The sequence below is a fragment of the Cibotium barometz genome, chromosome 63 (assembly GCF_041138505.1).
Source record: "Cibotium barometz isolate CiBa-2024 chromosome 63, ASM4113850v1, whole genome shotgun sequence".
In the NCBI taxonomy this organism is placed as follows: Eukaryota; Viridiplantae; Streptophyta; class Polypodiopsida; order Cyatheales; family Cibotiaceae; genus Cibotium; species Cibotium barometz.
The window spans coordinates 5406482-5419279 of record NC_141108.1 but is presented as its reverse complement, the minus strand read 5'-3'; the positions used below and the strand labels follow the sequence as shown (position 1 = coordinate 5419279).

General features: G+C 42.2%; 1 protein-coding gene across 1 annotated transcript; it reads right to left on the bottom strand.

Moving 5' to 3' along the window:
- Window positions 1-7635: 7635 nt before the first annotated feature.
- On the bottom strand, window positions 7636-11571 carry LOC147603594 (uncharacterized). Its single transcript, XM_086795984.1, has 6 exons — window positions 10435-11571; window positions 9806-10101; window positions 9449-9654; window positions 9132-9333; window positions 8530-9012; window positions 7636-8437 (listed from the first exon to the last, which is right to left on the bottom strand). The coding sequence occupies exons 1-6, from the start codon at window positions 10865-10867 to the stop codon at window positions 8063-8065; spliced, it is 1995 nt and encodes a 664-aa protein (XP_086652110.1). The 5' UTR covers window positions 10868-11571; the 3' UTR covers window positions 7636-8062.
- Between the last annotated feature and the right edge of the window lie 1227 nt (window positions 11572-12798).

Here is a 12798-nt window from a genome sequence, read left to right as displayed (position 1 = left end):
ATTTCTACAGCAGTTTACATCATGAATAGGACTCCAACTGCAGCCATACATGATGTAACTCCAGAGGAGAGGTTTACTAGCAGAAAACCTGATTTCTCATCTGAAAGTCTTTGGATGCATTGCATATGTGCATGTGCCAGATGAGTTGAGAACTAAGCTAGATCCAAAAGCTGAAAAATGTGTGTTTATTGGGTATTCCCTTGAGCAAAAGGGATAGAGGTGTTATAACCCTGCTACACGTGAGTTGAGGGTAAGCAGGGATGTTGTTTTTGATGAGATGAGCAGTTGGTATGCTGCTGAAAAAAAAGCTATTGGGGCTAATGTGAGTGGAAATGTGGTTGCACAGAATGCAAGTCAGCAATCACAATCTTTGAGTGGACCAGCAGAGTCCTCACCTAGTGGTTCAGTTGATAGACCATGGAGTGGCAGGCTGCATCATAATATCAGTCCTGCAAATGTAATTAGTACATCACATAAAGGCAAAGAGAAAGCGGTTGAGCCCCTTAGTATGCCTGACATTTCTGCAGGGCATTCTCATGTTGATGGAGAGTCTAGTGACTCAGAGATGAGCCTTGATGAGGATCTTGGGATACCAGCTATGAGAACACCTCGTGTAAAGAAGGCTATGAAAGCCATGAATGCAAAGTTGTGAAGATCCGGGAGAGTGAAGAATCCTGTGTAAAGGTTTACCTATGATGGTTATGTGGCACATCACTATGCATACATGGCAAAAGTTGTACAGGTTGTAGAGCCCACATGCATTGATGAGGCTGTTGGAAATGTGTGTTGGGAGAAAGCTATGGATGAGGAGATGGATGCACTATTATGGAAATGAGACTTGGGATTTAGTGCAATTGCCTGAAGGCAAGAAAGCCATTGGATGCAAGTGGGTGTACAAAGTAAAACATGACAGTGATGGAAGCATAAGCAGGTACAAGGCTAGATTGGTAGCCAAAGGATATGCGCAGACATATGGCATTGATTATGAGAAAACTTTTAGCCCAGTTGCCAAGATGGCAACAGTGAGAGTTGTGATAGCAGTGGCTACGTCAAAGCAATGGTCTTTACATCAGATGGATGTAAAGAATGCAATGGTCTTTACATCAGATGGATGTAAAGAATGCATTCTTGCATGGGGATTTGCAGGAAGAGGTGTATATGTTGCAGCCACCTGGTTATGAGGATGTGAGTCACCCCGAGCATGTTTGCAAGTTGAAGAAAGCCTTGTATTGCTTAAAACAAGCACCAAGAGTATGGTCTGACAAGATTTCTGAATATCTTGTCACTATATGCTTTCATGTAGCCAATGCAGATTTCTCGCTGTATGTGAGACACAGTGATGGAGGGGTTGTGCTTGTTGTCATCTATGTAGATGACCTGATCATTACGGAGGACCATGATGCAGAGATCTTTGATGTAAAGATCTTGCTTAGATAGAAGTTTGAGATGAAGGATCTGAGGGAGCTCAGATATTTCTTGGGCATTGAGGTGATTAGGTCACCACATGGTATTGGATTACTGTAGAGACAGTATGGCTTGGACATGTTGTCAAAGTATGGTATGACAGGTTGTAAGCCTATCTCAGCGCCATTGGATCAAAATGGCAAGTTCAGTGCAGATTCATGAGAGATTTTGGAGGATCCTACTATGTATAGGCGCATAGTAGGAAGCTTGATCTACATGACGATCACTAGGCCAGATTTGAGCTATGCTATTGGGTTGGTGAGTTAGTTTATGTAGGTTTTATGAAACTGGGAGGACAGAGATATGTGTACATGGGTACACAGATGCTGATTGGGCTGGTAGTATCTCAGATAGAAGATCTACTAGTGGCTTCATGTTTTCTTTGGGGAGTGCTGCTGTGACTTGGAGCAAAAAGAAGCAGCCTACGATTGCTCTATCCAGTACTACAGAGGCCGAGTACAGAGGTGCTACTATGGTAGCATGTGAGGTAGCTTGGTTGAGAAAGCTACTTGCAGATTTGGGTCTATCAATGGATAGACAAGTTGTCATGACAACATTAGCAGTATACAGTTGGCCACGAACCCAGTTTTTCATGCTCGCACGAAGCATATAGAGGTCCACTACCATTTTGTCAAAGAGAAGGTTTTGGCAGGAGACGTTGACCTTGTTTATGTCAGCACACAGGATCAGGTCGCTGACATCTTCACCAAAGCATTGGGTACAGAGAAGCTCCATAGATTCAGGGCTTCGCTGGTGTACATGAGATGGAATTGAGATCGAGGGGGAGTGTTGAGATATCGAGCTCACCTAGTAAGGCGGTGGACACTGATGACCCGCCTGGGGGATAGGCCCCACACTTACACCACTGGCATGGTTGGTGAGATCATGGGTGATATGCGGCCAGTGGGATGACAGGCTCTATGACAGCCATTCTAGAGAGACTGGCATAGATATAGCGCCAGCTCATTTAGTTGGGTTCACACTATAGAGAACCCTAGTATGTATTTGCTTGAGTACCTTTTCATATAGTGTGTACTCTTATCTTTGTATATGTTGTGTGAAGAGAACCCTAGTATGTATTTGCTTGAGTACCTTTTCATATAGTGTGTACTCTTATCTTTGTATTTGCTTGAGTACCTTTTCATATAGTGTGTACTCTTATCTTTGTATATGTTGTGTTGAGTGTTGTGTGAAGAAGAAGAAGATTTTCAGCCTCTCACCTTGTGTGTTCTCTTTTAGGGTTTTGTGAGTGTGTATGTGCTTGCAAGAGCTCAAGCTCTCTTCTCCCCTGCATCTTTTCATCCATTGCCAACATCCCACAAGATTTGGATTCTAAAATCTATTCAAAAATGGCATGCCCCTTAAGAAAAGGAAACTCTGATAAAGCCTCCAATTTCCATGAGGCCTCTATCAATGCTTACTCAACCTCCCTTTTCAAAATCTATTCAAAAAATGGCATGCCCCTTAAGAAAAGGAAACTCTGATAAAGCCTCCAATTTCCATGAGGCCTCTATCAATGCTTACTCAACCTCCCTTTTCAAAATTACTTCAAGAGAACCTAGTACTTGAACAAAGGCTTGCTGCTCAACAAGTTCTTGCATCAATGTCAACACCTCTCCAAGAACCCATAAGCTCCATCTGGTCTTATGAGAGCCCTTTACCGCCATTAAAATTGGAAATTGACATGCCACAACAAGTAAGAAAGGGTGCTTCTAGCCAACAAACATTGATGGAGAAAGAGCATGTGTCAATTTTCAAAATAAAAGAATGAAGAACGACTCTACTGTGACTATATGCCGTGAGCATGGACGTTTCGTGGACGACACGAATGACCTTATCTTGGATCCGGATTTTTAGGAATGGTACTATCGAGAGCAGCTAAGTATTCCTCCTTTCCAGACCCAGTCACGCTATTTTTATGCACCACTAGGGAAGAGATGTTGTAAAGCTACCTTTGTGGACATGTTCTACCTATAGTTCCATCCCCTTGCACCATGCTTTACATGTAGGCATTGCATGTTGTACGCAACGTCTTACTTATGTTGGCACTGTAGAACTTATTTTAGGCACTATGGGACATGATTATCATAGTCCATGGTAGGAGAGAGACCACAACGACACAATCATGTGAGTGTACGTTACCCCATGGGAGGACCCTATCAAGATAGAACTGCACAGCTTATAGAGTAGGGAAGGAGGGTAAGAACTTATGGACTTACACCATCATTTATTCAAATAATGTTTTCGACTCCTTGTCCCTTCTGGAGCATGGTGGGTAATGTCCTAGACAGCTTAGCTCACGGTATCTACTTAGCTCACATACCTATAGTGACAGTGAGGATGTACTCAGACCGTTAGTATACCAAAGGACACATACACATATGAAGCAAACCCAAGTGAGGGGAAAAATCAACCTAGTGATGAAGAATCGGAGCATATTTATGAAATAAGCTTGTGTGACGATGAGCTTGCTAGATGAGTTTGATTTACATGCTATTGAGATGCAATCATGTAGACCAGATCCAAGTTTACAACATGCAGTGGACGTGCAACCTCAATATGGACAGGATTTTCCTCATTGCCCATCCCCACCTTTTGCTATTAGTTCAATCTTTTTTATGATTCTCCATTTAGTGTTTGTTCGAGTGATTGCTTGCATCATTCTCATTAGTTACAAAAAATGCCTGAAGTGAAGGTATATTTACATTGGTTATAAAAATGCTTGAATTGAAGGTTTGTTTATATTAGATATAAACATGCCTAAAGTGAAGGCTACAATGTTTGCACATGGAACAAGTGTGATTACAGACATTGATATTTGGCATTAAGACATTGACCATGTTAATATTCAATGAATGAAAAACTATGCAGGCCCAAAGTATTGATACCGCTTTATCGAAGAAGTTCAAACTGGATGAAATGCACAACGTATGCGAAGCAGCATGCCAGTTGGGAAAACAGTCTACGCATGCATTTACACATGACAAGAATGTAAGTCAAAGACCTTAAAATGTGGTATATTCTGATGTAAAATATGGTGTATTTTGATATTTGTGGGGACCAACAAAGGCAACATCAATTAAAGAGATGCCACTATTTTGTATCTTTCATTGATGAGTACACTGGGAATGTATGGGTATACTTCATGAAAGAGCAAAGTGAAGTGTTTACGCACTTTTAGAGCTTCAAGGCTATGGTTAAGAAAGATAAAGGCATGCACATACAATGCCTAAGATAAAATGGTGGGGGAGAATATTTCTCCAATGGTGGGGATAATATTTTTTCAATGGTGAATTTAGTGATTCTCCAAGAGAGCATGGGAGAAAAAGGAAGTTTACATGTAGTACACATCGCAGCAAAATGGGATTGTAGATAGCAATCACAAAAGTTTCTCGTGCATTGATAAATGAGAAAGGAATGCCTCACTATTTTGGGCTGAAATAAGTAGCAACAATTATAGTTAAGATTATGATAAAACTCCCACTACGGTAATAGTTCATGGCATAATGCTTGAATAGAAGTTTACTAGTAAAAAACAGATTTGGCACACTTGAATGTGCTGAGCTGCATTGCTTATGTATATGTACCACATGAGGTGTATTACCTATGTATATGTACCACATGAGGTAAGAAATAATTTGGATCCTAAGGTAGAAAAATGTATCTTTATTGGATCTTTTCTTGAGCAAAAATTCTATAGGTGCTATAACTCCAATGGTGTGAGATATGAGTGAGTTGGGATGTTAAGTTTGATGAGACGAGTAGCTCGTATACACGCCAGTGAAGGCACACTAGAGTAAAGAATTCCATAAGCCTCATGATGTAAACACAATTGGTCTATCAATTTTCTAGTTATTACTTGGATAACCATTTAGGCTTTGGTCCTAGTTCAATCCTCCCCTGAGATTGACCTTAGAGTACACTAAAGGGGTATGCCAAGTACTCCACCTTCCTTAGTGTGCCCTCTTTAGTTAGAATAGAGCCTTCTAGGTGAATTGTGAAAGTGAAACTAGTTTAAACAAAAAAAAAACAACATATAAATACAAAAAAAAAACATCAAGAAGATAACCATCATCATGTGCGATCTAGGTAGGACTTTTGGCTCTTGGTGATGATGGAGCATGAGGACCATAGCCTTGATCTCTATGGGATGGGACCTTGAGGCTAAAAGACTATCAATAAAGGGCTTTAAAAAAAACACCAACCATTGTTGCAGAGGTACTTAGTAATTCTTAGATACTCTTGTATGAGATCTTTGGTCCATTGATTGGGTTGGGTCTCTGCAAGGTGGTGCCCTACTTTTATATTTTTAGAATCAAAACAAATGCTTATAATAAAGTAGCAGTTTCATTTATAAGGCGAGATAATAGCTAGAGATGGTTTCACCAAAGTGAGTGTGTTGAGACTAAGGTCAGAACCTAAGGCATGATTTTTGCTCCATCTTAGTTTAGATCGAATTTGGACCAACCTTAAAATTACCCTTGTCTTAACTAGAAAATTTAACCAATCACAAAAAACTTTCTTCACTGCTTGATTGATGTTTGCATTATGCTTAATGTTTCCACAAGAGCACCTTACTCGTTGTACTATGTTGCCTTGCACACCTCCCAAGACCTTCGACGTTTCCAACGCCAACATGCAATCAACCACAACAGCCTAGACAAACCTTCGACGTATTATGACGAAATCTGCATCAAGAAGGGAAGCGTGTTAACCCTCATTAGACACCTCTCCAATGTGAACGCCATCCATTGACAACCGTCACTTCATTTGGCCGTTGACATTAAAAATGCTAACATTGTATATTTTACAGATGCAATGGCTGCTTGTCTGTAAAAGACACACCACGAGATCAATTATGGAGATTGCATGCTTAGATTAAATGTTTGCACAAGCCTAGACGACCCTGGATACCCTGGATAGCCATGGACCTATATTTTAAGTATAACCAGCCAAGATAAGAGTCAATTTATATTCTCACTATTCATTCTCTTAGGCAACTAATAGAGTGCTCTTCATCTCTAGTCTCTCGTGTGTCTTGCTTGCTTACCTAATTCAATTAGAGCTATTATATGCTCATTGTGTACGTATGAGTGCAGGTGAGAGAGAGAGATTGAGTGAGAGGAGGGTCGAGCTTCCTTTGGAGTACGACAGTGGCATTTGAGTGGAGCTTTGGAGTGTAGCTGTGTGACATCATCTCCTATGAGAATCCGAGAACAAACATTTACGAGGTGAGTGACACACCTTGCCCATGCAATTGTGAGCTAGATTATAGAATATTAGCTTCTCAGCTATGCTGTTTTATGCTCTTGAGCATGGCTAGGCAAAGCCCCACGACCTTGGTTAGTTCCTACACTCTCTCTATGGTACAAGGACTTCCCACTTTGCTTGATCTCTCAAAGTCAATCCTCTTTAGTGGTATTGATCACATCTTTGCAATGATAAGCAATAAGATCAAAGTAATAATAGCTAACGTATCAAGTTGATAATAAATAGCATGTAAAAATTTGACAATCCTCCAAATTCTAGGTAGTTTGGTTTGTGATAGTCACTAAGTATGCATTTTTCCAACCTTTGCTTTCAAGTTTTGAATTTAAGTCCATACGTATCATTAGTATTGCGTAACATTAATTACTCTTAAAGTTTTTTGAGGCTGATATATTCCATGCTACACCATTTCTATATTCCTTTTAAAAACTATGACATTATCCCTAGTCAAAGACAATGGCTTCAAAGAAAAAGCCATGAAATCATATCAATGCACTTTTAGCATGTGTAGTACAAGACATTTGAAATAATTTCATGTACTAGAAAAAATTGTTTTCAAAGATTAAAAAAGCTTTAAAAATGTTGTAAGAGCCTTAGATTTAAGTATGTGAAAAAGTGCTTAATTGATGGTTAGTATCCATCGATTGTTTGTATACATATAGAAGAAATCTTGGTATCGTATTAATGCAAGCAACAAAGAATACAAACCCTTGAATCATGATTTGATCCAAAAATTTTGACTAGAGAGGATTTTGAACATCTTGAGGTGTGAAAACATCATATTGATGTGACTTAGTTGAGAACAAATAAATTGTGTCCAAAGAGTGTTGTTTTTGAATGTTTGAATGTTCGGTCAGATGTGAGTGTAGCTATTGATTTTGCGTGTACTTTGAACCCATTAGGTGAAAGAATGAAAGGTGGTAGATGAAAGTGTACGTTGGATTTCTCAATGGCAAGAAGCCATCCTAGTTTATGTCAACTGTTTTCTTTGTCAAAGCAAACCTTTAAGGGCCTTTCCATACTTAGAGCCTCTACACCTGACCCCCTTCCACCCAAACGGGCGGGGGCTTGGACAAGGGAAATAAATCTCCCCATCCATTTGCAATGGGGGCAGCCATGATCCATCTTTTCCACTGGTGGGGATCTAATCTGTAAAGCCCCTTAGTGGCAAAACAAGAAGTCCACCTCCCTTCAGCCATGGCAAACTTGCCCCTCCATGAATCATCTGTCTTGCCCTTTGCGTCCAAGTGGGCAAAGACCCTTCCTATTTCCACCACCCAAATGACAGTGGCAGACGGGTGTGAAAGGAAAGTGCACCAGTGCCAAAAATTCAAGCACGAAATAAAAGGATTTCGGCATCAGGAATGTCATGTGGCATTTGCCTTGGAGGAGGGAATTTGGGCAGCAAGTGGGCAATGGCCTTGGCCAGCCTCATGTTCTGTCTAAACCTTTGATGTTGAGTATCAATGGCATCAGAATGTGGAGCATTTTGTGAGCCATTATGATGCATGTCAATAAGAGCAAGTTCATCAGAATGATTGAATGTCCAATCCCCTGTCTTCCAATCGAAGTCATAGAGTGCCAGGAAGCGCTGCCCATACTTGGCCACCATCTCAATTGCAGCCAACACATACTCCACCTCCTCCTCTGTCATGTCATAGGAGAAGCTCAACCTTGCCCACCCTGGCTTCAGTCCTCCATAACCCTGTTGCATGCATGGCAGCCAAAAGATCAGCCCAGAATGCACAATCCAACCACAGTTTTCAAGCATCTAGCTACATTTAATGTGTTATTTACCTTCTTGATTGCACCCCTTATTGCCAATGATTGCTTTCGACCAACACCCAGTAGTAAATGCCCATAAGGTCCAGCACATGCACAACCTCCTCGGGCTTGGATTCCAAACAAATCATTGAGCAGCTTCACCACAAATCTTCCATGAAGAGGTTTTCCCCTAGCTGTAGCACCTGAAGACTTGAGCATTGTTGATTTCCATCCATCTTCAAAGCAATCTTCTTCCCTTGATCCTCTCTGTGTTGTATAAATAAGGAAGGAGAGAATCGGAGCTCGCTTGGCCGTTGTGTTCCCCAGTATTTCAATGTTGGGATTAGTAGACCACCTCTTTATGGCTTTCTTGATGAAGAAGGACTCGCGATGCTCAATCAGGGAGTTGCCAATGAACTCCTTCACCCAAAAAGCCAGGGCGCATCTGATTTTTGGCACTATCGGTGGGGTGCCTCCATCCTCTCGTTCCTCAATGTTCTTGTGGTATAAGGTATCCTGATTAAAAATGTGAACAATGCATGTCAGCTCTAGAATCTCCTAAATATCAAGTCACCTTTCACATCTTGTCTACGAGCATGCCACATACACGAGCTGAGATGACTCAAATCGCTCACCTCCTCATTGAAGCCATTTACATAAGAGACAGTTCCACCGCCACATGTGGAAGGAGGGTTTTTCCCCAGCATATACAAGCTCTTTCTCATCAAAAGAATGCCAGAAGTGCATGGTCCACCAGTGAATTTATGAGGGCTCAATACTACTGCATCATACCCATTCTTCTCACAAGATCTCATATCTATTTGTACATGTGGGGCACTGCAGGATAACAATGACAACGGCCAAGTCTTAGCTACTTGACATTAATCTGCACTCTTTTAAGCTCTCAAATCAACCGTTGTGGCTCAAAACTAGACCAAAAAGGCTCACTTACCTTGCTGCAAAATCAAAGCAAGCAAAGCTTCCATGCTTGTGTAACAGACGGGCTATGGCTCGAGTGTCTGTCAAAAGGCCAGTAACATTGCTGCAAGCTGAGAAGGACCCTAGTTTCAGGCGTCTTCTGTACAGAGGTGATTCTAATGCAGCCTCCAATGCCACCAGGTCAATGAAACCCTCATCATCTGCAGGGATTTCCACTACCTGGACAGAGAAAATCATACAATTGAGTTAGTGGGAATGCAAGAAGCAGATGCAAAATGTGAACTGTTGCCATTCTGCAGTATCGTGTGCAGGCAGTCTGTACAAGACTGCCCTCTAATAGCATGGAAGAGTTGCATACAAGACACCATACCTCTGCTAAGCTTTGCCTCCATGACAGTAGATTGGAATGGTGTTCATAGGGGCCTGTAAATACAACCCATCTTTCTTCTTCATCTAGTGTCTCAAGCACCCGAGATCGCAAGGTGGATGGAACAGCTACGCCCATCACCTCCTGTAGACGTTTCAATGCACCCGTGCATCCTGATCCACAGAACATGAGTGCGTCGTTACTTGTTCCCCCAAGTCTCTTTTTTATGTATTTGGCAGACTTGTGAACCATGCTACTAGTCCTCCTCCCAACAAAACTGTCATCAGTGTGTGTGTTACCTGCAGATGGCCAAAAATGTTTCAACTGTTAGATGATCAGAGTCAACGGATAAGCATGGTTGAGCACATACATACACATGGCTTATAACATAAAAGCATGGTTGAGGGTTTACATACACAAGGTTTAGGACATATGAAGCATGATTTAGGATAGATTAGTACAATGTAGGGCGTACATACATATGGTTTAGGACATAAATGAATCAGGACAGAAAAGCATGATTGACAACAAATATACACAATGTTTAGGACATAAAACGAATGATTTAGAACATAAAAGCATGATTGAAGAAATGATTAAGAATTGTAAGAATGCATCAGCAAGAGTCATACCATAGAATGGCAGCACATATTGCAGGATGAAATTCTCAATGAACACAAGCGATCTGCCGGATGCGGTGTGATCAGCATAAAGCAGCTGCCGTTTGCCAAAGGGTGTGGCAAATTCGAGCTTGTCACCGATGACCTGGCCACGGAGCCATTCGAGCCTCTCAGCTGAGCTAAGGTCTGATGTTTTGGAGTTGAGTATGGTGGAGAGGGCATCATCATCATCATCATCTGGATCATGAGATTGCCTGCTAGACTTGGACCACTTGAGCTTGAAAGAAGCTTGGATGTCTTCATATGATGATCTTTCATCAGAGGTTTGGTCCAACTCTGGGTTGGGTTCTGTTGTGTTTACACAATGCACTACTGCTTTTGATGATTTCTGCCTCTGGCTTCTCCATCCACACCCTGAGTTCCAGCTGCTTGAACGCAACAGCATTTTTTACCTCACTGAGTAGATTGATGTTAGGGGTTAACTGATCACTGAAATTCAAGGTTTCACTTTGCTATTGAAGTGTAGGGTTTCTTCGATCAATGAGAATTAGGGTTTCACAATGCAGTAACTTGCTGAGGTAGTAAGATTTAATGCTGTTTTGACCTGGTTTCCTGTTGATGCACAGTAAATAATGCTAGCCCTCAAAATGACTTGTAGATGATTAAGGTCAACCTACCACCCTTTTCCGATGTCACGGATAAGTAGGGTTAAGCACCATCTGTTCAGAGCAGCTACACAATGCAGAATTAGCAAGCTTCTGAGAAGCCCAAATTGGGACATGCTCGATTTTCTGAGAAACCCTGAAGGGCAATGCCTGCTCTTCTGAGAAAGCCTCAAAGGGCGGTTCTCGGAAACCCTAATAGAGCTCTTCTGAGAAACCCAAGTGGGGAGGAGCCCTAAATGGGGGATCTGCTGCTGGGTACGAAGGGTGAGAGTCGGAGAGGGGGGGGGATGGGGGGCAATATAGGGAGGGGAAGTCAGCGGGGGGGGGTCGGTCATGAAGGATGGTTTGTCTGTTTCAGAGGGGGTAGGGGCAGGTCCCATTGGACGGGAATCTGCTTGATGACGAGGCTGGACTCCCCTCGAGCATGCCGGCTCCAAACCCTAACCTAGTCTCCTGCCATTTGGCATCCACCAAAGAGACCACCGCCTTCTTAACAGTTTTTTATGTTTGAAAAACTTTTACTTTGTAATTTTTTACTTTGGACATAATATCACTAAACCTTCTTGATTTCTCAACTACCTTGCGCACCTTGTCTTTTATTTTTTTATTAACTTCTACATTTTGGACACATGGTATGAAATGAAAATGCTTAATTTGCAGGTGTCCATCTCTCTCTCTCTCTCCCTCTCTCCCTTTCCCGATCTCCCACCCTCTTCCCTCTATGTGCCTCTCCCACCCTCTTCCTCCTACCTCTCACTCTCTGCCCTTCTGTCTCTCCTTCCATCTATCTCTATCCCGACCTCTTGCCTTTCTGTCTTCCTCTCTCTCCTTCTCCCACCCTCTCCTTCCCTCTCCCTCTCTCCCTCTCTCTCTCTCTCTATCTATCTCTCCCTCTCCCTATGCATATTCTCTCCTTCCCTTCCTCTCTCTCTCCCTCTCCCTCCCTATGCATAATCTATCCTCTCCTCTTCCCTCAGATGTCTCTCCCTCTCCCTATGCATATTCTCTCCTTCTCTCTCTCTCCCTCTCTCTCCCTCTCTATGCATATAATCTCTCCTCTCCTCTTCCCTCTATCTCTCCCTCTCCCTATGCATAATCTCTCCTTCCCTCTCTCTCTCTCTCTCTCTCTCTCTCTCTCTATGCATAATCTCTCCTCTCTCCCTCTCCCACCCTCTCCTCCCTCTCACTCTTTCTCCCTCTATCTCTCTCCCACCCTCCCTCTCTCTCTCTCTCTCTCTCTCTCTCTCTCTCTCTCTCTCTCTCCCAACCTCGTCCCTCTCTCTCTCTCTCTCTCTCTCTCTCTCTCTCTCTCTCTCTCTCTCTCTCTCTCTCTCTCTCTCTCTCTCTCTCTCCCTACACCTACGCACTTTTACGAGCTACTCTATTCTTCAACTCCTCTCAAAGGGACGACTCCTTCTCTCCATCAATGTACTCGTAACTCTACCAAGTGCCCATAGTGCTCTCCAATCTTCATATTCCAAACATATAGATATTCGGAATCGATAAGCTAATCCACTAGCATCTTGCTCTAAAGGTTATGGGCCTCTATCGTGATTGTCAGATGTTCTTTCACATCTCCACCTGACTTCATGCACAAACCTTTGTTGCAAACTGTATCAAGGGTATCCTTGAGAGTATAGTTGGAGCCATTAGAAGAAGACATAATGAGATCGACAAGGATAGTGGATGATGATTTATAATGCAACTCTTT